Source organism: Peromyscus eremicus, chromosome 1 (assembly GCF_949786415.1).
Source record: "Peromyscus eremicus chromosome 1, PerEre_H2_v1, whole genome shotgun sequence".
In the NCBI taxonomy this organism is placed as follows: Eukaryota; Metazoa; Chordata; class Mammalia; order Rodentia; family Cricetidae; genus Peromyscus; species Peromyscus eremicus.
Genome location: NC_081416.1, coordinates 169107233 through 169127822, shown reverse-complemented (window position 1 = coordinate 169127822; position 20590 = coordinate 169107233). Strand labels below are relative to the sequence as shown.

Genomic DNA, 20590 nt, shown 5'->3' with positions numbered 1-20590 from the left:
TCACCTGGAAGCCCCTGGTCCCTCTGAATAATATCCTGCTTCTGCCTGTACGCAGAGCAAAGTACACCTGATCCAGGAGGGAGGCCATTTCTGGCACGTAGCTAGCTAGGGTCACTGCAGCCACCTCCAGCAGGAAGGGTTGAGATACAGAGGCCCCTTTAATGTCACTCCTGAGCTCCAGGACTCCTCTCCCTGGGAGAAGCCTGCCACTCCATGGTCTCTTTAGAGGGATGGCCCTCCATGTACTAGTCAAGGAAAAAGAATGGGTGAGGCTGCCCATGTGTCACCAGCCATAGAGGGCCTGTTAATTTTTTGATAGCCATTGAACTCTGATGACACACTCACTAGAAAGGCTTCACCCGTCTCATATGAGAGACTCCTCGGGTTTGTGACCCCTTGGTCTTCAAGCCCCTGTGACCGCTGATTTTTGTTTGTTTTGTTTTTCCGAGACAGGGTTTCTCTGTGTAGTTTTAATGCCTGTCTTGGATCTCGCTCTGTAGACCAGGCTGGCCTCGAACTCAACAAAGATCCGCCTGGCTCTGCCTCCCGAGTGCTGGGATTAAAGGCGTGCACCACCACCACCGCCTGGCTCTCTGATCTTCACCAAACTAAATCCTTGAAAGGTGGAACCCTTGATCTTTCATACCAGCCTCGTCCTAGTTTCTCACGTGGGTCCAGATAAATTAGTGGCACTCACACTTTAGCCCGCCTCTTCCCAGGAGATATCCTTCTCTGTCATCTATGATTCTTGTGTCACCTATAACCATCTGGATTGCGCTGTTCCCACGCACTGCCTTCTGCCCTTAGCTCGCGACGCCCTCTAGCTTTCCTTCTCTTAGCAAGGAAAGCCTTATCTGCGCCTGGCAGTCGATCGCCACAGCGCTGCCACCGGAGGAGAGCAGGGTAGAGTCTTCCCAGTCTCCAGACTCTAGTGATCTCCGGGCCTGTTGCCCCACGCGTGTCTCCGAGCCAGATACAAGGTTGCAGTCCGGCATTAGTACAGTCACGCCAGCCAGGTCCTGGGACTAGCAGGTGGAGAGGTCCTTCCCTGTACCGAGTTGCATGATGATGACGTTAGACTGCGTTCCGTACAACGCGAGGCTTTCTGCGCGGGCGCATCGCTTCTTGTTCCCTTTGCCGTACAAGCCTAAATTACTGCGCAGGCGTTTTGGTTGCTGGTCGTGGTGGGAATACCACCACTAAGCTTTCTGCGCACGCGCTTGGGCTACATTGTTCCTATGCCCAGAGTCTTAGCTAGGAAGAGAGAGCGCCCCCGGTGTTGAGTGCTGCCAGAACTTTGTGTCTTCGCGGCGGCACTCCAAGACACACCCGGTCTTGGAAGGAAAGACGTCAGGATAGAGCTACCGAAGGCGTCTGGATGTCTCTGAATCCTGACGCTTCAACCCCTTTGGCCTCCAGCAGCTCGTCTTAAGGGGCGGGGCTCCCGCTGCTCTCCCGGCGCGTCTACACTTTGCTCCGTTGGTGATTTGGAACCGGGAGAGGGAGGGTCATCCTCGAGTCTCCGAGAGATTGGCAGTCAGATTTCTGAGTTTTTGAAATAGAGAAATGCATTCGGGTGGAGAATGGACAGACGCCTAGCTCTTCAGGGAACAGGTCATGGGCGTTGGGTTTCTAGGTCCTACAGGGTGACACTGGAGAATGGAAGTGGAGGACAGGCTGGAGGAGTGAAATCTGGATTTACAGTGGGGCAGCTAGGAAAGGGTGTTGTCGGGTGTGGTAGCGCATGCCTTTAATCTCAGCGTTCTGGGAGGCAGAGGCTCTCTGAGTTCCAGACCAGCCAGGACTACACAGTGAGACCCCGCCTTAAAAAAAGAAGCAAACAAAAAGTCTTGCGTGTTCCCTGACCCATGTCTTTCCCCACATCTTGCTTTCCAGCAATGCCTCTGCCGCAGGGTGACGTGACTGCCTTATTCCTGGGGCCTCCGGGCTCGGGAAAGTCCGCGCTGATCGCCGCGTTATGCGACAAGAATGTAGACATGGTAGAGATTCCTGAAGGACGGCCGGATTCTGGAGTCCCCAGTCTGAGAGCTGCGGCTCCAGGCCTCTTCCTGGGCGAGCTGAGCTGCCCACCCGCAGCTCCGGGGCCCTGGGCGGCGGAGGCCAACTTGCTGGTATTGGTGCTACCAGGACCTGAGGGGACCGAGGAGCCCTTGACCGCAGCTCTGGGAGAGGCAGCGCGGGCCGCCCTGGCCCGAGGGACCCCGCTGCTGGCAGTACGGAATCTGCGTCCTGGAGACTCCCAGAATGCAGCTCAGGCCCGGGATCAGACTGCGGCCTTGCTGAAGAGTGCTGGGTTAGGAGCTGCGCCTCTCTTTGTGCTGCCGGCCAACTGCAACAGCGGTGACTGCGGCGAGGAGCTAGAGCGCCTGCGGGTGGTGCTGCGGACCCAGGCGGAGGCGCTGCAGAGGTGAGGAGACATGCGCTGGGTGGGGTGGCCTGGTGCCTTTAGCTTAGACCCAGCTCAGCCACCGTGCTCTTTAAGGTTCTCGAGCCCTGTTCCTAGACAGTTGGAGACAAGACTTTATTGGCTGTCTATTCTTCCATACCCTACCCTAGATCCCCCAACCCCCGCCCGCCCGCCCATGAGCACAGATTTTGAGATCAGGGAGGCTCCACCATAAATGGGTGCTTTTTTGACCCTTTTCTGTTATTTAAAAAGCTTGCACCCGCCAAGGGTCAACCGGAGGGCCCGCCACAAAGGTCTTATCTCGTGCAAGCTCTCTGATATCACAAGCCTCCTCTCTGGTGAGATTTGAGAAGAGGCCCAGACATACGCAAATACTATCTACAGACAAAATTCCGGACTCCATTTCTCTGTGACATTTGTGATTCCTCGATGATTTTTCCCCGAAGACTTTCCAGCACTCCCGTACTCCTCATCAGCTTGGTTCTCAAGTGACACTCCCCCCCCCCCCCAGCACCAAACCCTTAAGGAGCTCTGTTTCCGTTGCTCACTCCGCTCTTCCATTCCCCAACCCCCTCTCAGGTCTGTGCTGCTTACTGGCTCTCTCCTAAATCCACCCCTCCCCAGCGGCCAGCTACCTCAGTTTATGCATCTGTCCAAGAGCTACTTCTCATTTATTAGCCTCACCTGCCCCGCCAGTGCTAGATGAGATTTCTCCCCTCACATGCCCTTCCTAACATCCACCCTTAGCAAAATAATAATAATAATAATAATAATAATAATAATAATAATAAGTAAAATAAAATTAAAAAAAGCCTTTGGGGGTGCCATAGGCCACAAGGCAGTTGCCACCACCCCCTAGAAAATTTCTCCTGCCCAGCACATATTTGGAAAAGTCCTGGTCCTGAGGACTGTATCTGGGGAAATCCTAACAGGGTCCTCATTTTAGGGTCTGTTGGAAATCTGCCCTGCAGTATCCAGACCTCTGGGTAGTCCTAAGACCCTCCCTTAACTTTATGGTCCCGCCCCACCTGGTTTCTTTTTTTCTTTTTCTTCCTTTTTGTTTTTGTTTTTGTTTGTTTCTTTGTTTGGTTGGTTAGGTTTTTGGTTTTTCGAAACAGGGTTTCCCTGTGTAGTTTTGGTGCCTGTCCTGGAGCTCGCTCTGTAGACCAGGCTGGCCTTGAACTCACAGAGATCCGCCTGGCTCTGCCTCCCGTGTGCTGGGATTAAAGGTGTGCGCCACCGCCGCCCGTGCTTTTCCTGCTTTTAAAACTCTTCTGCCTTTGACCTTTTCCTACTCTCCCTCCCCCACCCGCAGGTTCCTGCCACCTGCCCAGGATGGCTTCGAGGTGCTGGGCGCAGCAGAGCTGGAAGCTGTGCGCGAAGCCTTCGAAACCGGTGGCCTGGAGGCGGCGCTGTCGTGGGTGCGCGCTGGCCTTGAGCGCCTGGGCAGCGCGCGACTGGACCTGGCGGTGGCCGGCACTACCAACGTAGGCCTTGTACTAGACATGCTATTGGGACTGGATCCTGGCGACCCAGGTGCTGCGCCTGCTTCGGAACCCACTGGGCCCACCCCTTATCCGGCTCCAGAGCGCCCTAACGTGGTGCTCTGGACCGTTCCCCTGGGCCCCACCGCCACATCCCCTGCCACCACCCCTCACCCAACCCACTACGATGCCCTGATCCTCGTCACTCCTGGGGCTCCCACCGAAGAGACCTGGGCCCAGGTCCGCTCATTGGTGTCACCAGATGCTCCACTCGTCGGCGTGCGCACGGACGGCCAGGGCGAGGATCCACCCGAGGCTCTGGAAGAAGAAAAGGCTGAGAAGCTCGAGAAAGCAAGCGGCGGGAGCTCAGGGGATGCCCGCAGCGAAGGAAAAGAAAACCGTGGCTCCGGGGACTCGGGCCCCACGGCTGCTCGGAGTCCGGAGGACGAGCCGTGGGAGGTACTGGAGGAGGTGCCTCCGCCGGTGTTCCCTCTGCGGCCGGGTGGTCTCCCGGGGCTGGGAACCTGGCTTCAGCGCGCACTGCCTGCGGCTCAGGCCGGGGCGCTGTTGCTGGCGCTGCCACCCGCAAGTCCCCGCGCAGCGCGGAGGAAGGCGGCGGCGCTGCGGGCAGGAGCGTGGAGGCCAGCCTTGCTGGCCAGCCTGGCGGCGGCGGCCGCCCCAGTACCAGGATTGGGCTGGGCTTGCGATGTGGCACTTCTCCGGGGACAACTGGCTGAATGGCGGCGCGCGCTAGGCCTCGAACCAGCGGCAGTGGCACGCCGTGAGCGTGCCCTGGGCCTTGCCCCTGGAGTGCTGGCCGCGCGCACGCGCTTCCCGGGCCCGGTGACCCGCGCTGAGGTGGAGGCCAGATTGGGATCCTGGGCTGGCGAGGGCACCGCGGGAGGCGCGGCGCTGGGTGCGCTCTCCTTCCTATGGCCCGCAGGTGGCGCAGCGGCGACCGGTGGGCTGGGTTACCGGGCTGCTCATGGGGTACTGCTGCAGGCCCTGGATGAGATGCTGGCTGATGCTGAGGCGGTGCTGGGACCCCCAGAGCCCAACCAATGAGGGGTGTGGTGGGGGGGCCGGAGTGTCTGGTGACTTGGTTTCTGGCCCCACAGCTTCTGAGATTGAGGGGTGAGGGGTAGTACTCAAACCCGGGGACTTGAAGGAGACTGACTTCTCGATGAAATCTGCAACTTCACAGTCACCCGATTTCCTGGGTTCTGAATGAGTCACCATAGGGTCTGAGCACCATTAGTTTGCCATTCAGACAGTAATGTAGTGAGGGGAGTTGGGGGCTGGACTCTGGAAATGGGAGCCGCTTGGCCTCCAGCTGGCATCTGGTCCTAGATCTGGACGCCTCAATTCCTGCCTGACTGTAGGTGGACCTATGGCTGTGGACGGTGCTATAGGGAGTTAGAACCCTTGGAGTGCTGAGTCCCAAAGGAAAACGAGATGTAAGTTGCCCCAGAAAGAACAGGTTTTCAGGACCGACCCAAGAGGACTTGGGACCTTCATTTCAAATGAGAATCTTAAACGCTGGTTCCTAAGAAGGCTCTGTGGACATTGGTTGTCAATTCCTGGGTGGTGGGAAATCCGTGGAGATCAGGGGCTTGCTGGAGACCCCCTGGTCTCATGGAGAGTGGAGGATCATCCACCATTTGCTCTCCAAGGCTTTGTTGTAGAGAACACTGTCCCACAAAATTGAAGGGAAGGGACAAGAGGTCTGGGAATGGTGGTCTCCTGATGGCCAGAATCTGGGAATTGGGTCTTTGGGGTATGGAGGAGTAGAAACCTACACTTAAGAAATACCTCCGGTGAGTCCCTGATGTCCTGGGATCCTGGCAACTGCCTCTCTGTGCTTTACTGGGAAGGGGTGTGAGTACCCCCACTTTATAGGTGCTGGGTGACTGGGGTCTCTGGCATGCGTGCTTCTGTTCACTTGAGTTTATCACTGGTTTCTTCTGTTGTGACGACCTTAACTCTTGGGCCTTGGAGTGTTGTGGTCCTGCTTTTTTGGAAAGACAGGAGGGTCCTGCTGTGGCAGTCTAGACTTCTCTGCATGGCCTCCTCCCATGTCCCCAAGATACCTGGCCCACACAGGATGCTGCTGTGGGCAGGGTTTCCTACAATAGCTGGGCAGGCGTTCGCTGCTGTGGGAAGGTGTCAGGAGTGAGGCAGAGGCAGAAACCACAGTGCTGTGGTTTGTTTAGGTGGCAAGTGCCACCATAAGGTTGTTCAGTGTCAAAAGCAGAAAAGGAGGACCTGGTAGATGGGACCACCAGACTCAGAGATGCAGGCCAGAGGCTCATCAACATAGCAAGTCACTGTGTGCCTTGGTCCCCACCTCTCTCCATTTCCAGCCCATCTCCAGCAAGCCTGAGTTATCTTTCTGATGCTTGGGTCCCACCTCAGGACTGGGGCATTTTCTCTTTTTCTGTGCAATGCTCTGCCTCCCCATCCTTTTTTTCAGATTGTGTCCTCATCCATCAGGTCTCCCTGAAATGGCCCCTTCAGAAGCCTCCTAATGACCCCAAGTAGCTTACACGGATCCTGGCCACTTGATGGTCCTTGTAGTAAACATTACTATCAATAATGGATTTACAGGCTGGGCAGTGGTGGTGCACGCCTTTAATCCCAGCACTCGGGAGGCAGAGGCAGGCAGATCTCTGTGAGTTCGAGGCCAGCCTGGGCTACAGAGCGAGCTCCAGGGCAGGCACCAAAACTACACAGAGAAATCCTGTCTCGAAAAAAACCGAAAAAAAAGAAAAGAAAAATAATGGCTTTACTTATGTATCCATCCTTTCGTTCTCCTGTTTGTCGGCTCTTGCCCTTGCCCGTCCTTTTCTTGGGTGTACCCTAGCATCCAGAGCAGTGCCTGGCACGCGGTACGTGCCTAGTATTTATTATTTTAGTTTACTGATCATTGGCACATGGCCTGGAATTCAGGTTGTCAATACCTTGTTACAAAAAGGGACAAGCTAGGGAGAGGCAAGCACCTGGTGGGAGAGGAAATGGGGAGCAGGTGCAGGCTGGCCACGGTCACCACTTGAATGAGTGTTGTATAAGTCCATCTGTCAGATGAAAGGATTCGAACCATAAGAGGGCTACACTGTTAGGTTCTATCCCCATCTAACCCTAAAGCCTCAGCACTGACGGAGTGTGCCCCCGTGAAAGTCAAGGGGACACCTGATATGGCGGCGTGTGCATGGAACCCCAGCATGTGAGAGGTGGAGATAGAATTAGAAGTTTGAGACCGGGGCTGGAGAGATGGTTCAGCGGTTAGGAGCACTGGCTGCTCTTCCAGAGGACCCGGGTTCAATTCCCAGCACCACATGGCAGCTCACAGCTGTCTGTAACTCCAGTTCCAGGGGATCTGACTCCTTCACACAGAGTATATACAGGCAAAACACCAGTGCACACTGAATAAATAAAATAGATCTTTAAAAAAAAAGTTTAAGACCATCTTCAGTGACAATAGAGAGTCGCAGGCCCACCTGAGCAACATGCCCTGTCTCACTATTTAGTCTAGACTGGCCTTGAACTCCCGGTGTTCTGGCCCCTGCCTCTTCTCTCTCCCTGCCCCAGCCCATCCTGCCTGATATTAGGTCCTTCTGATGCTTGAGTCAGCTAGCTTAGGCCCTGCTTCAGCCTCCCTGGGGCTTGATTACAGCCCTAAACCCCAGCTCCCAGCTCCCATTAGCTCTTAGTGAGATGCCTGGCATTATTTCCACTGGGAGCCCATTGCTCCTTACACCTCAGCTCACGTGATACACCCAATTGGAAATACTTGAATTCCTAGGTGGAGAACCCAATTCACATACCCATGTTGTGTCGATTAAGTTCCCCCCAAAACTGGGGTTTGAACCCAGTGCCTCACATATTCAAGGCAAACACTCTATACTGGAACTATGTCCTTAGCTCTTCATTGGGGACGCAGGGTGGGGGGTGGGGTAGGGGGTGGGGTGGGGGTGGGTGGGTATTGTTTACGGGCAGGGTCTCTACCACTGAGGCACACTCCCAGCCCCTCACTGGGGGATTCTAGGCAGGGGCTCTACCACTGAGCCACACCCCCAGTCCCTCACGGGGGGATTCTAGGCAGGGGCTCTACCACTGAGCCACACCCCAGCCCCTCACTGGGGATTCTAGATAGGGGCTCTACCACTGAGCCACACCCCCAGCCCCTCACTGGGGGATTCTAGGCAGGGGCTCTACCACAGAGTCACACCCCAGCCCCTCACTGGGGGATTCTAGCCAGGGTCTCTACCACTGAGCCACACCTCCAGCCCCTCATTGGGGGATTCTAGGCAGGGGCTCTACCACTTTCTTTCTTTCTTTCTTTCTTTCTTTCTTTCTTTCTTTCTTTCTTTCTTTCTTTCTTTCTTTCTTTCTTTCTTTCTTTCTTTCTTTCTTTTTGAGACAAGGTCTCACTAAGTTGCCTGGACTGGCCTTGAACACACTCCCTCCCGGACAGGCCTTGAATTTGGGATCTTTCTCCCTCAACCTCCTGGGGCACTGAGGTCACAAGCCTGCACCAACTCCTGGCTTTATAGTTTTTCCAAACCTGCCCTGTGTCAGTGAATCAAATACAAATAAAATTTGAGGTTGCTCTTTCTCAGCGGCACTAGCCCACCTGTCGGACACTTAGTGGCCACACTGTATACCAATGCAGATGTGAAAGTGACTCCAGGATTATAGGGGGTCTGTGCACAAGGCCCAGGGGCAGAGTTGAGATAAGAGGATACTGGGCAAGTCACCAGCAGAGGGCATCTAGCAAGGTGTATTAGTTGCGTCCCTTGTTGTGTGACAAAATACTGGAGGGAGAGCAGCTTATCCACAGATGCAGTCCACCGTGGAGGGAGAGTCACGGCAGCAGGAGGGTGAGGCAGCTGGTCACGGTGAGGCCACGTTTGGGAAGCGGAGAAATACTGGTACTCGGTTCAGTTCCTCCTTTTTCTTCACCCCAGGACCACAGCCTGTTGAATGGTTCCTCAAACAGCAGGTAGAGCTCAGCTAAGCTAATCTAGGCAATCTTCCATAGCCACATCGGGACAGAGAGTGTAGACTGTCCGTCAGCAGCCTTCACCGCCACAGCAGGTAGCTGAGATTTCGCTGTATAGACACAGGCACGTGTCTGAGCATGCACACTGGCACGTGAACACGCTCGAACACATGCCCAGCTCACATGTACCGCCATCCCTCCAGAGAGGCTTTGAACACAGATGTCAGTCTGTACTGCCTGGGTCCTACTCCCCTTGGCCTGGTAACGGTCAGACAGCCAACCTGGCACCTTCGGTGACTCCTGTGAAGTGCCCCACTCTCGCTAACACGCTGGTTCTGTGTTATTTTATTTTCTGATATTTTGACACAGCCTAGGCTGGCCTTAAACTCAGTATGTAGCTGGCGGTGGCCTTGAAATCCTCCACCTCACGTGCATGTGTCACCGTACCCAGCTCTGACCGTGTCTTACTCTGGTGCCTCCTGGCATCCCTGCCCTGCGCTGCGCTTTGCTGCTGTCTCTTCTTGAGATGCATCGGAAAAAGCAGCATGTTGTAGCCGTTGCATGGCTGGTCAGCTCCATACTTATATAGCAGCGATTTTGTGTTGCTGGTGCTTTTGTTACGAGGGTCCAGACTGTCTCAAACTCTTGGTCCAGGTATCGTCCTGTCACTCTTCTGTCCTGGGTTACAGGCAGGGATGGCTGCCTTTGAAACTATGACTTTTGTGTGTGTGTGTGTGTGTCTTTTCCGAGGTCGGGTGTCTTACTCTATGGCTCAGACTGGCCTCAAACTCATGCCACGGCCTCTGAGGTTCTAGGGTTACAGGTGTAAGCTACGACATAGTGTGCCTACATCTCTTGTTAGGGTTTTAGGCTTTTCCAGGGTGTAAGTAAAGCTGAGAGTGAGGTGCCCATCTCTGGAAGCCTACAAACAGAAAAGGCTCAGCCTCCCTTGTGGGCTGCTAACAGGATGCTCCCATGAGGCACCTCGGTCTGGAAGAGCCTAGAGGCAGGGATTCTGGGAAATGTCAGCCCTCCAGGCTGGAACTGCAACTGTACAGTGGATTTTGGCCGTGGCCCTGTCAGAACAGCAGGTTCCAAAAGTTGATGAGTGGATGAGATAACCCTCAACATGGGGGAGAACCCTACATTTCTGGCTCATGAAGGGACTGTCTGTTGGAACAGGGGACAAATCCAACAGTCTGGTCAACCTATGGTGTGTTTCAGAAAAACGAATAAAAGAGAGTAGAAATCCTATTATGTGTGGCTTTTTGTTAAAGGTTTGATTTATTAATTTTAAGCATCTGTGTGCGGGTCTGTTCTGGGAAAGGTGCTTTCGTCTCCTGAGCCATCTCTTCAGCCTTGAACTTGATTTTTCTTTTCTTTTGGTTTTTTGAGACAGGGTTTCTCTGTGTAGCCCTGTAGCCCTGGCTGGAACTCACTCTGTAGCCCAGGCTGGCCTCGAACTCACAGAAGTCCACCTGCCTCTGCCTTCCGAGTGCTGGGATCAAAGGCCTGCACCACCACTGCCTGGTGAACTTGGTGATTTGTAAGAACCTGTGATGGCCAAGCAACTGAATTCTGGAGCCAGCCTGACCCATGGTTCCCAAGTTCAGTCTCTCCGAGGACACTTGGATATGCTCTCTCGGCCTGACTCTGGATTTTAGCCACGGGGACAACAGCAAACACGGTGCGATCAGAGGCTTGAAGTGTCCTGATTGGACTTCCTCTGGCTGTCCTTGGGCTCCCTGCCGTCACTGCCACATTGAGAGGCACAATGGCGATGCGTTTTCTTAGAATCCCCCAGTGAGGGGCTGGGAGTGTGGCTCAGTGGTAGAGCTCCTGCCTAGAATCCCCCAGTGAGGGGCTGGGGGTAGTAAGTTCAGTAGTAAGTAAGTAGTAAGTTCCTAGCATAGTCAAGGCCTTTCCCCACTATTGACACAAAATTGATCAAAGCTTTTGGTATGTTCCCTGGGCTATATTTAAGTTCATTATCCTCCTGCCTCAGTCTCCCAAGCATTGCGTTTAAAGGTGTACTCTACCAAGCCCTGCTAAAATCTCAAGCTCTATTACATTTAAGCTATGTGATCTTCGAATTGGCATCTCCCTGTGAGCCTCAAGACCCACCTCCTGAGAGGCAGGATGAGAATGTTAGTGCCTCTTGTGTAGATCCCTGAAGCAGATGAGAGTCCGCCTCTCAAAGGCCGGGGGTGAGGGGGTGGGGGAAGGGTGTGTCATACTCGCTGGTTCTGAAATACCTAACTCTCAGCCTTGTGACTGGAGGAGGAGTCTACTCCTGGTGAGGTGTGGCCATGTGACTAGCTCCATCCATGGAGCTGAGAGTGTTGAATCACTTCTGGGTCACACAGTGTTTAATCATACAGGTGAGGCATTTCTAGGTACTTCCCTTTGGCAAAGAAATGGGCTGATCCATGCCTGGAATGAGCTGAAACCCACTTTGGATTATGCCAAACTTGTAGAGCGAAGGAAAGCACCAGGCTTTTGTGAATGGGTGCTCATTCAGCACATACACACCCCTCCCTCCCAGTGAGACATCCGTGTTGATGTTGGCTTTGACCTTGTGACTCACCTTAGTCAATGGAGTGCTTCCAGTGCTTATTTCAACAACAACAACAACCACCTTATATGCACTTGGCTTTCAGCTGTGAGAACATCTGCCAGGGAGCCACTGACGCAGAGGAGTTGCGGAAGTTCATGGAGGAGCCAGTTCTAGATCAAACCAGCTAGAAGAAGAGCCATCCCAGCCAACCTACAGGCCCTTAGAAACAAGAATGCTTGTTGTCTTAAGTCTTCGTTTGGGGCTGGTTTGTTACGTGGCGTTGTTGCAGCCCTGGCTGACTCATACACCTTTGTTGTTTTCAGCCCCTGAGATTAGGAAGTTGATACTGTAGCACACTGTAGCCTGCTCCAGTGGGTGCCTGCGGACTAATGGCCACCCTGTAAGTGGCAGCCATCACACTGATTAGTATTTACTGAAACATAGTGTCTGGAGACATTCCTTTAAAGGTGGCACCCACTGCTGTAAGTGCTTTGCAAGTAGCATTTTCCATCATACGACAACCCTGAGGTTCTCACTATTAATAGCCACCCGTCCAAGACATGAAAACTGAGGTGAGACACAGAGAGTCAAGAGAGGTGACCAAGGCCTTTGGAGTGTGTGACAGACCAGGGTTCAAATCAGGCTTCTCACCTATCCTAGCTGTTGGACTCAAGGCGAGTGCCAGCCACAATCTGCCTCAGTTTTCCCACCTGTAAAGTGGGATAATATCAATTTCAACTGGGCAGGGTTGTTCACAGCTGTAATCCCAGCATTCTAGAGGGTGAGGCAGAGACTGTGCCTTGAGTTTGAGGCTAGACTGCACTACCTAATGAGACCGTCTCAAACAATAACAGCAAAGCAACAAATCAACTTCATGGAACTGTGATCATAGCATGATTATAAAATATAAAATACGGCCGGGGGTGGTGGCGCACGCCTTTAATCCCAGCACTCGGGAGGCAGAGGCAGGCGGATCTCTGTGAGTTTGAGGCCAGCCTGGTCTACAAAGCAAGTTCCAGGAAAGGCTCAATGCTACACAGAGAAACCCTGTCTCGAAAACCAAAAATAAATAACTAAATAAATAAAATCAAATATAAAATACTTAGTGTGGGAGATTGGCATGGTACCCTTAATATAAAGCAAGCACTACTTGCTTGTTTTCTTTTTCCTTTTTCTTTCTTTTTTTTAAAAAAATAATTATTTATCTTTATGTTCTTCGGTGTTTTACCTGCATGTGTGTCTGTGTGAGGGTGTCAGAAGCCCTGGAACTGGAGTTACAGACAGCTGTGAGCTGTCATGTGGGGGCTGGGAACTGAACCCAGGTCCTCTGGAAGAGCAGCCAGTGCTCCTAACCACTGAGCCATCTCTCCAGTCCCTTTTTTTGGTTTTTCGAGACAGGGTTTTTCTGTGTAGTTTTGGTGCCTGTCCTGGATCTCACTCTGTAGACCAGGCTGGCCTCAAACTCACAGAGATCCGCCTGGCTCTGCCTCCCAAGTGCTGGGACTAAAGGTGTGCGCCACCACCACCTGGCCACTCCTTTTTCTTTTTAAAAAGGTAGGTTCTCACACAGCCCAGGCTGACCTGCCTCCCCACCCCCACCCCAGTCTTACTGTGTGGCTTTCTGACTGTCCTGGAACTCACTCTGTAGACCAGGCTGGCCTCAAACTCACAGAGATCCACCTGCCCCTGTCTCCCCAGTGCTCCCCAGTGCTGGGATTAAAGGTTTGCGCCACCACAGCCTGGTTCCTTTTTCTGTTTGTTTTTGAGACAGGGTCTGGCTGTGCAACCTGAATTCAGGTTGGTCCTGAACTCAGGATCCTCCTACCTCAGCCTCAGCCTTTGAACTGGGTCCGAGAGGAACGCCAGGACCTGTACTGTTTACACCCACCTTCCCAAGATGCATCTGGTCACAAGGACTGAGGTTTGCTCTGTTCATCTGTTTTAATTCACAGGCGCCTGGAGAGCTGTAGGCTGAGGACAAATGGGGACCTCAAGGCACATACTCCTTAGTTCTTCACTCACCCCTGCCAGGGGGGTAGGGGGCTGGAAGGCAGTCGGCCCGGCGCAGGAAGTAGAGGTAGGAGGCCGAAGGCACTTCCGCTCCAGTCTTGGTATAGCAGGCGCTCTCCGTAGCACAGCCCCTCGTGGCAAATTTTGTGTTGATGATACCTGTGACAGCATTTCAGAATGGAGTCAGCTTCTTCACGACCCAGGAGTCTAACACACACACATCCCCCCCCCCCCCCCCCCGCCCTGCCCCATCATTTCATCGTCCAGTGCTCTGGAACTCCCCCTCATCGCCCATAATGGGGAAGTGTGGACCTCTATTTCACACACACACACACACACACACACACACACACACACACACACACACACACACCACACCCCACCCCATCAAAGTCTATGCAGCAGCTCACCGGCCTGCACATTGCCAGCAAAATAGATGCAGTGTGTTTCCGGGCCCACGCAACGGGCCGCCTGGGTTCCGGGACACGTCTCTTGGAAGGGCGCAATGCAGGAGGGGCACATCAGGCCGTTCTCGGTTCGATTGTTCTGGGGAGCTGTGAATGAAGACGGGGTATAAAGCAGGTTGGGAGAACTGTTACCCCCAACATCCTGGGAACCTGGGGAACGCTGGGTTGGTTGGTGGAGTTTGCAGGTCAGGAAACAGAGGCCCCGCAGCCGCCAAGGGCTTGCCAGATGTCACAGCGGCAGGCCTGCTGTTGTTGGTTGGGGTGGCACTTACGGGGCACCGAGCCGCGGTTGCAGCCGTCGCTCTGACAACAGTGGGCGTTGGACACCATGTAGTCATTGGGACTCATGGTGGTGGATACGAAGCCTGAGTAGCAGTCTTTGAACTTCATGCAGGCCTTGAAGGTGCTCACGGACTTCCGGCCCTCTGCGGAGTAGGGACAGGAATCAATCACTCCCTCCTCTTACCTCCTTATCTCACCACTCCCTAACGGGGACTCTTACACACACACACACACACACACACACACACACACACACACACACACGAAAATAAAACCACTCGGGCTGGAGAGATGGCTCGTGGGTTAAGAACACTTGCTGCTCTTCTAGAGGACCCAAGTTTGGTTCCCTGCACCCACACCTGGGCGCTTACAACAATCTACAACTGTAGTTCCAGGGATCTGTCGCCCTCTTCTGGCCTCCTTGGGCACCCACATGCACATACAAACACATAGACCTATATACACCTACATATAAAATAACATTTTTGAGGCGAGGTCTCACTGTGTAGCCCTGGCTTCCCTGGACCTCGCTCTGGAGACCAGGCTGGCCTAGAGCTCAGAGACCCACTTGTCTCTGCCTCCCTAGTGCTGGGATTAAAGGTGTGCACCACCACACACACCTGCCTAAAATAAGTACTTTTTTTTTTTTTTTTTTTTTAATAAAATGTATGTGTGTGGCTTCAGGCCTGGAAGTGCTCCTCGGCCTCCTGGTCTGCACCATGAGTTCCACTGGCACTGGGTATGGCCCGTCAGCCTCTTCATTCTCTCCAAACGGAAGAGTTTCCTGAGTTGAGAATGTCATGAAGACTGTGGGAACAGTAGGGAAGAGATGTAAAGATGGTGTTGTCTTTGGGGTAGGAAAGCTAGTCCTCTCTAAACTCTGTGAAGAAGGTTCCACAAAACACCTTTTTTTTTTTTTTTTTTTTTTGATTTTTCCAGACAGGGTTTCTCTGTGTAGCTTTGCGCCTGTCCTGGATCTCACTCTGTAGACCAGGCTGGCCTCGAACTCACAGAGATCCGCCTGCCTTTGCCTCCCGAGTGCTGGGATTAAAGGCGTGTGCCACCACCGCCCGGCCAAAACGCCCTTTTCAGGCCGCGTGGTGGTGTTGGTGCATGCCATTTATCCCAGAACTCAGGAGGCAGAGGCAGGCGGATCTCTGTGAGTTCGAAGCCAGCCTGGTCTACAGAGTGAGATCCAGGACAGGCGCAAAGCTACACAGAGAAACCCTGTCTCGAAAAAAACAAAACCAAAAAAAAAAAAAAAAAAAAACCCACAAAAAAACAAAAACCAAACCAAACAAACACAAAACGCCCTTGTCACGTTGATTGACAGGCGGCAGCAGGTCTGTTGGCAGACACTTGTTTGTTAGCAGACACAGCAAGAGAAGAATCGTCCAACTTGAGAGCCCACGTTGGCTATAACAGTCCTCCAAAACATCTCGCTGACAGAGTGGCTGTGTACAGGCTTCCACACGTGGCAGTGCAGCTGGGCCTTTGGGCTGTAGTTTCCCGGTAGGGTCTTTGTTTTTTTTTTGTTTTTTTGTTTTTTTTTGGTTTTTTTGAGACAGGGTTTCTCTGTGTAGCTTTGCGCCTTTCCTGGAACTCACTTGGTAGCCCAGGCTGGCCTCGAACTCACAGAGATCCACCTGGCTCTGCCTCCCGAGTGCTGGGATTAAAGGCGTGCGCCACCACCGCCCGGCATCCCGGTAGGGTCTTACGGTAGGCATCAAGGCACACAGCTCTGTGCGATTGACCCATGAGGTGTTTCCCGTGGTGATTGAGGCTTTGCCACTGGGAAGACCGGGCAAGCCACAGAGACAGAATTAGAAGAGCTTCAAGTGCAAGAAATGGCTTGCCATGACGTAGTTAAGTTGCAAAAAATAGTTTGCACAGTACATGACGGAGTTAAGGATGGAGCGTTGGAACTAGAGCTCAGCTGGGTTGGTGAATGAACTAACGGAAGACATGACATTGTTCCAGAAGATGTAAGGGAGGGCCAGGCAGTGACGGCGCACGCCTTTAATCCCAGCACTTGGCAGGCAGAGGCAGGCGGATCCCTGTGAGTCTACAGCCTGATCTACAGAGTTCAAAGACAGCCAGGGCTACACAGAGAAACCCTGTCTCGAACCCCCCCCCCAAAAAAAAAAGAAAGAAAGGGAGGACGTAGAGAAATATGCTATGGGATCTTTGAAGGGAGACAATGAACCAAATGATGACGATATGTATGTAATTTTGTTTTTCTTTTCTATGACGGTCCCCTATGACTAGCACCATAGATTGTACATACCTACCAAATTTCATAAAGTTTTTGTTTTATATGTACATGAATAGTATATGTATGCACACGTGCCCCCAGTGAGTGTGGTAAGAGTCCAGGCCGGCTCTCCTCAGTCTGTTCTCTTCTGCCACCTGTGGGATCAGGCAGCAAACTCAGGGTCCTCCACACCAGGGTCTCCACCTGCTGAGCCATCTGCCCGTAGCAGCCCAGAAAGGCCATATTCACAATCTGCCTAGTGTACAGCGGCTTGTAGGTAGCCCCCCTGCGTGTGACCCAGTTCCTTTACCCATTCCACCCAGTCCCCTGTGCTGTGGATGCAAGTTCTTCCCAAGCTGCCTAAGGCTACCCCTGTGTCTCTGTGAGGTGGACTTTCCCCCCACCTTCTGTTAAACCCTGGACAAATGGCTGAGGTGCCTATTTAACATATCAAAGGGACCTGGCCTCCGGGTTCTCCCAGCATCCCTCAGTCCCTGCCTGTTACAGGGTATGGCTGGCATATCTCACCCTCTACCTTGAACTCTCAAGCCCAGGGGCTTGGCTGCCTTTCCCCCAGAGGTTTTTCCCTGTATAGTCCAGGCATTTGGGTTACCCCTTCCCTTTTGTACCTCTGGCCTCCTGGCTGCTACACCTGGTTCCCCTCTTTCCCCTCTTCCTTCCCCTCCCCGTCTCCCACACGGCCCAACTCAGTCTGGTCATGTCCACTCAGGACTCTCCCAGATGTCTCTGACTCTCGCTATGCTCTCCCTTTTATCTACAATAAACGTTCTCCTCCAGCATACTCAGGAGCCGTCCTGTCCTTTCCTTTTTATGTCTTTTTTAAAATTTGCCTTCATTGCCAGGCGGTGGTGGTGCACACCTTTAATCCCAGCACTTGGGAGGCAGAGCCAGGCGGATCTCTGTGAGTTCAAGGCCAGCCTGGTCTACAGAGTGAGATCCAGGACAGGCACCAAAACTACACAGAGAAACCCTGTCTCGAAAAACAAAACAAACAAAAATAAAACAAACAAAAAAAATTCACCTTCATCATGATATCACCCCCCCACCATGGTCTCTCCCAATAAAACCCAAGGCTCTGGCCTCCATTCTGGCTTACAGGACTCAAATCCCTCATTCTTCCTGGTCACCCTCACCTAACACTGGCTGAGTGGGTCGGATAAAGTCAGCCTTCAATCCTACCTTCCTTTCACACTTGCTGTCTCTATAGGTACTGTCCTGCCCTCAAAGATGGCCTTTGGGACTGTCGATATGGCCCAATAGGTAAAGGTGCTTGCCACCAAGGCTCCAAGCCTCCCAGCCCGAGTTCTATCTCTGAGACCCACATGGTGGAAAGAGGATTGATTCTACAAGTTGTTTTCTGACCTACACACACACACACACACACAGAGTTTTTTAATGTTGAAAGAGATCATGACAAAGCAACATGACCTTCACTTGTTCCAGCCTTCAGTCCCCCTCCTGGCTGGAAATCACCCCGCCCCCCTGTAACTCACGCTCTCTTTCCACTGAGAATGAACACCCACCCCATTGCTCTCTATTTCCTCATCTGAGGTCTGGGGTGCTGTCTTTGATTTAGGCCAGATTCCCCACTCCCGATGTACTCCTGGGCCTCCCCATCCCCTTCTCTCCCTGACCCCTCCCCTCCTCCTCCCTCCTCTCCATATCTTCCCCTCCCTCCCCTCCCTCTCCTTATCTCCCCTTCCCTCCTCCCCTCCCCTCCACCTCTCCCTCTCCATATCTTCCCCTCCCTCCTCCCCTCAGTCTCTTTCTCTCCTCCTACCCCCCCACCTCCCTCCTCCTCTTGTTTTTTATCTGTTTTAAGTCAGGATCTTGTTATATAGCCCAGGCTGGCCTCAGACTGGATATCATCCTCCTGCTCCTCACCCCTTTCCGACATCCCTGCTTTCTCCTGCTCCTCACCCCTTTCCGACATCCCTGCTTTCTCCAAACGTATTTGCACCAATCCTCAGAGTTACAGCCCTCTTCCAGTCAGGTCCCTCCTTTTCTGTTTCCCCCTGACCCTAACACCATCTCCCTCCTGTCTCCCCAGGCTTCTGCCCTGCCCTCCATTCTGTCCTTCCCTTGTGCTGAAGAGATGGCTCTTCAGTTAAGAGCATGAAGACCCCAGTTCATCTCCTATCATCAGTGCCTCACAACTGCCTGTAACTTTTGCTCCAAGGATCTGTCCTTCTCTTCCCACCTCCGCAAGCACTGCGCTTACTTGCGTAACGCCTCCCCTCCATACACATAATTACAAATAAAAACGGTTTTTAAAGGAAGACTCTTTCCCTCCTGCTAGGCTCCCGTGTCCTCTCATCTTTTCCTCACCCAGCTCCCCTCCCCTTCCCCGTTTTATTTTATTTGTATGATATTTAGCCTGCGTGTAGGTATGTGCACCACAAGTATGCAGTGCCGGTGGGGGCCAGAAGAGGGCGTCTGATCCCCTGGGACTTTAGTTGCAGACCATTGTGAGCCACCATGTGGGTGCTGGGAATTGAACAGAGGTCCTCTGCAAGAGTAGCCAGTGCTCTTGACTGCGCTGACCATAGCGTTTTCCAGCCCATCACATTCCTCCCACAACTCACTGTCACCATCTCCCACCTACAGGGTGGTATCTTCTACCGTAAAGGTACCCATGCCTTCCCACCCTCTTGGCTGAAGCCACACCCTCCTACTTGTGCTGGACTCGCCCACAAGAACCACGCATGCGTCTTTGCCGGCTTCACAGGTCTTCATTTTCCCGCTGCAAGTGTGCCCCGAGCCTTTGCACACCTCACAGATTAGAGGGCACCCTGCAGCAAAGAGAGCAGAGAGCAGGGTGTGTGGTCATGGCTGGGGTAGTCTTCAGACCAGGACGTGGGCTTTGGAGCTCACGGGAGCGATGACTTTGGGGGAGGGGCTAGGGTCTTCCTGGTTTTTCGTGGGTGGAGCCCCGAGGACTGTCCAGGGAATTGCTCGGACTCTGACGTGGAAGCGGTGGCGATGCCAGCGAAGTGGCTTCCAGGGCGGGAAATGACTCTACCACAGAGCCTGTTTTACTTAATAATTACAAGGCTTGGAGACTTTGGACGCCAGGGTCCTCTGAGCAAGCTCAGAGGCAGGGAGGGGTCGTGGCAGAGTTTTCTACGGAGCTTTTGTAAAAGTTCAGGTCCAGCTGGTTCTTGGGGTGTGGAACGCGCCTCCCTGAAGGTACCACAGAAGTCTGGTAGCTCAGGCAGGGGTATCTGACTCTGAGGTCTGTGTCCTAAGGCAAACCGGGAGAGTGAGGTCTAGACAGATCACTGACATGAATTCCTCGGTCCTGATAGAGGAGGAACCCAGGGACAGTGAAGCTGGCTTAGGAGACCTGAATTCCTCTAAGTCCAGAGAGAAAGGACACCTCTCTCCTTACTAATTAGTTGCATTTTAAAGATTTTCTCTTGATAATCAAGCTTTCATCTGATTTCCCAGAACTCAGATGCCATGTTTTGAGGCCCTTCCTAGGGCCCATCAAGCTTCCTCAGACCCAGGTTGTCTCCTCCTTACTCTCTGCATCCTTCATGAATCTGATTTCTCAGGATCTCTCTCTCTCTCTCTCTCTCTCTCTCTCTCTCTCTCTCTCTCTCTCTCTCTCTCTCTTCGGACCTTGCTCAATGCCCTCTGAGATACCAGGAAGGAGACAGGGTCCCCTTGTCACTTACCAAGACCCAAGAGGGTGCAGAGCAGTGTGAAAGCCAGCAGAAAGGTCCTGTGTCTTCTAGACAGCCTCATGGTGTGTGAACCTGTAGTCCCAGGTCCTCTGCCCTTATAGGAAGCTGGGGAAGGGCGGGTCTGGTCCCACCTTCACCCTGGGGTGAGAAATAGCTGAGGTCAGAACCCATGGCAGTCCTCCACAGCCTCCGGGTTGGAGCCATGAAGCCAGCATCCACAAGAGAACCGAACATCTTGGACGCAACCCCTTCCTGCACCGGGACCTGAGGTCTCTAGATTCCCAGTGTCTTCTTCCACCTGGACCCAGAAGGTCACTTATGTCCCGCCCCCCCGTTTTTTGTTCACAAAGCTTAAGGTTGGAGTTGGGCCACTTGATTCCCTGCGGGTGCAGAGCA

At 53.1% G+C, this 20590-nt stretch overlaps 2 protein-coding genes across 2 annotated transcripts; one reads left to right on the top strand and one right to left on the bottom strand.

Moving 5' to 3' along the window:
• The first annotated feature begins 1231 nt into the window (after window positions 1-1231).
• On the top strand, window positions 1232-6627 carry Irgq (immunity related GTPase Q). The gene is made up of 2 exons (XM_059253529.1): window positions 1232-2428; window positions 3744-6627. The coding sequence occupies exons 1-2, from the start codon at window positions 1869-1871 to the stop codon at window positions 4975-4977; spliced, it is 1794 nt and encodes a 597-aa protein (XP_059109512.1). The 5' UTR covers window positions 1232-1868; the 3' UTR covers window positions 4978-6627.
• Window positions 6628-13485: 6858 nt separating this feature from the next.
• Pinlyp (phospholipase A2 inhibitor and LY6/PLAUR domain containing) lies at window positions 13486-20318 on the bottom strand. The gene is made up of 5 exons (XM_059253528.1): window positions 20186-20318; window positions 19181-19297; window positions 14221-14373; window positions 13892-14035; window positions 13486-13640 (listed from the first exon to the last, which is right to left on the bottom strand). Exons 1-5 carry the CDS (start codon window positions 20253-20255, stop codon window positions 13486-13488), a joined length of 639 nt encoding a protein of 212 aa, XP_059109511.1. The 5' UTR covers window positions 20256-20318.
• Window positions 20319-20590: the final 272 nt, after the last annotated feature.

Bases quoted from the DNA above. Each gene is read 5' to 3' on its own strand.
- Pinlyp (XM_059253528.1), bottom strand. From the start codon at position 20,255: ATGAGGCTGTCTAGAAGACACAGGACCTTTCTGCTGGCTTTCACACTG. The intron at 19,298-20,185 runs GTAAGTGACAAG...TCTTTGCTGCAG, and splicing joins CTGCACCCTCTTGGGTCTTG to GGTGCCCTCTAATCTGTGAG. The intron at 14,036-14,220 runs GTAAGTGCCACC...CTTCATTCACAG, and splicing joins CAACCGCGGCTCGGTGCCCC to CTCCCCAGAACAATCGAACC.
- Irgq (XM_059253529.1), top strand. From the start codon at position 1,869: ATGTCTTTCCCCACATCTTGCTTTCCAGCAATGCCTCTGCCGCAGGGT. The intron at 2,429-3,743 runs GTGAGGAGACAT...CCCCACCCGCAG, and splicing joins CAGGCGGAGGCGCTGCAGAG to GTTCCTGCCACCTGCCCAGG.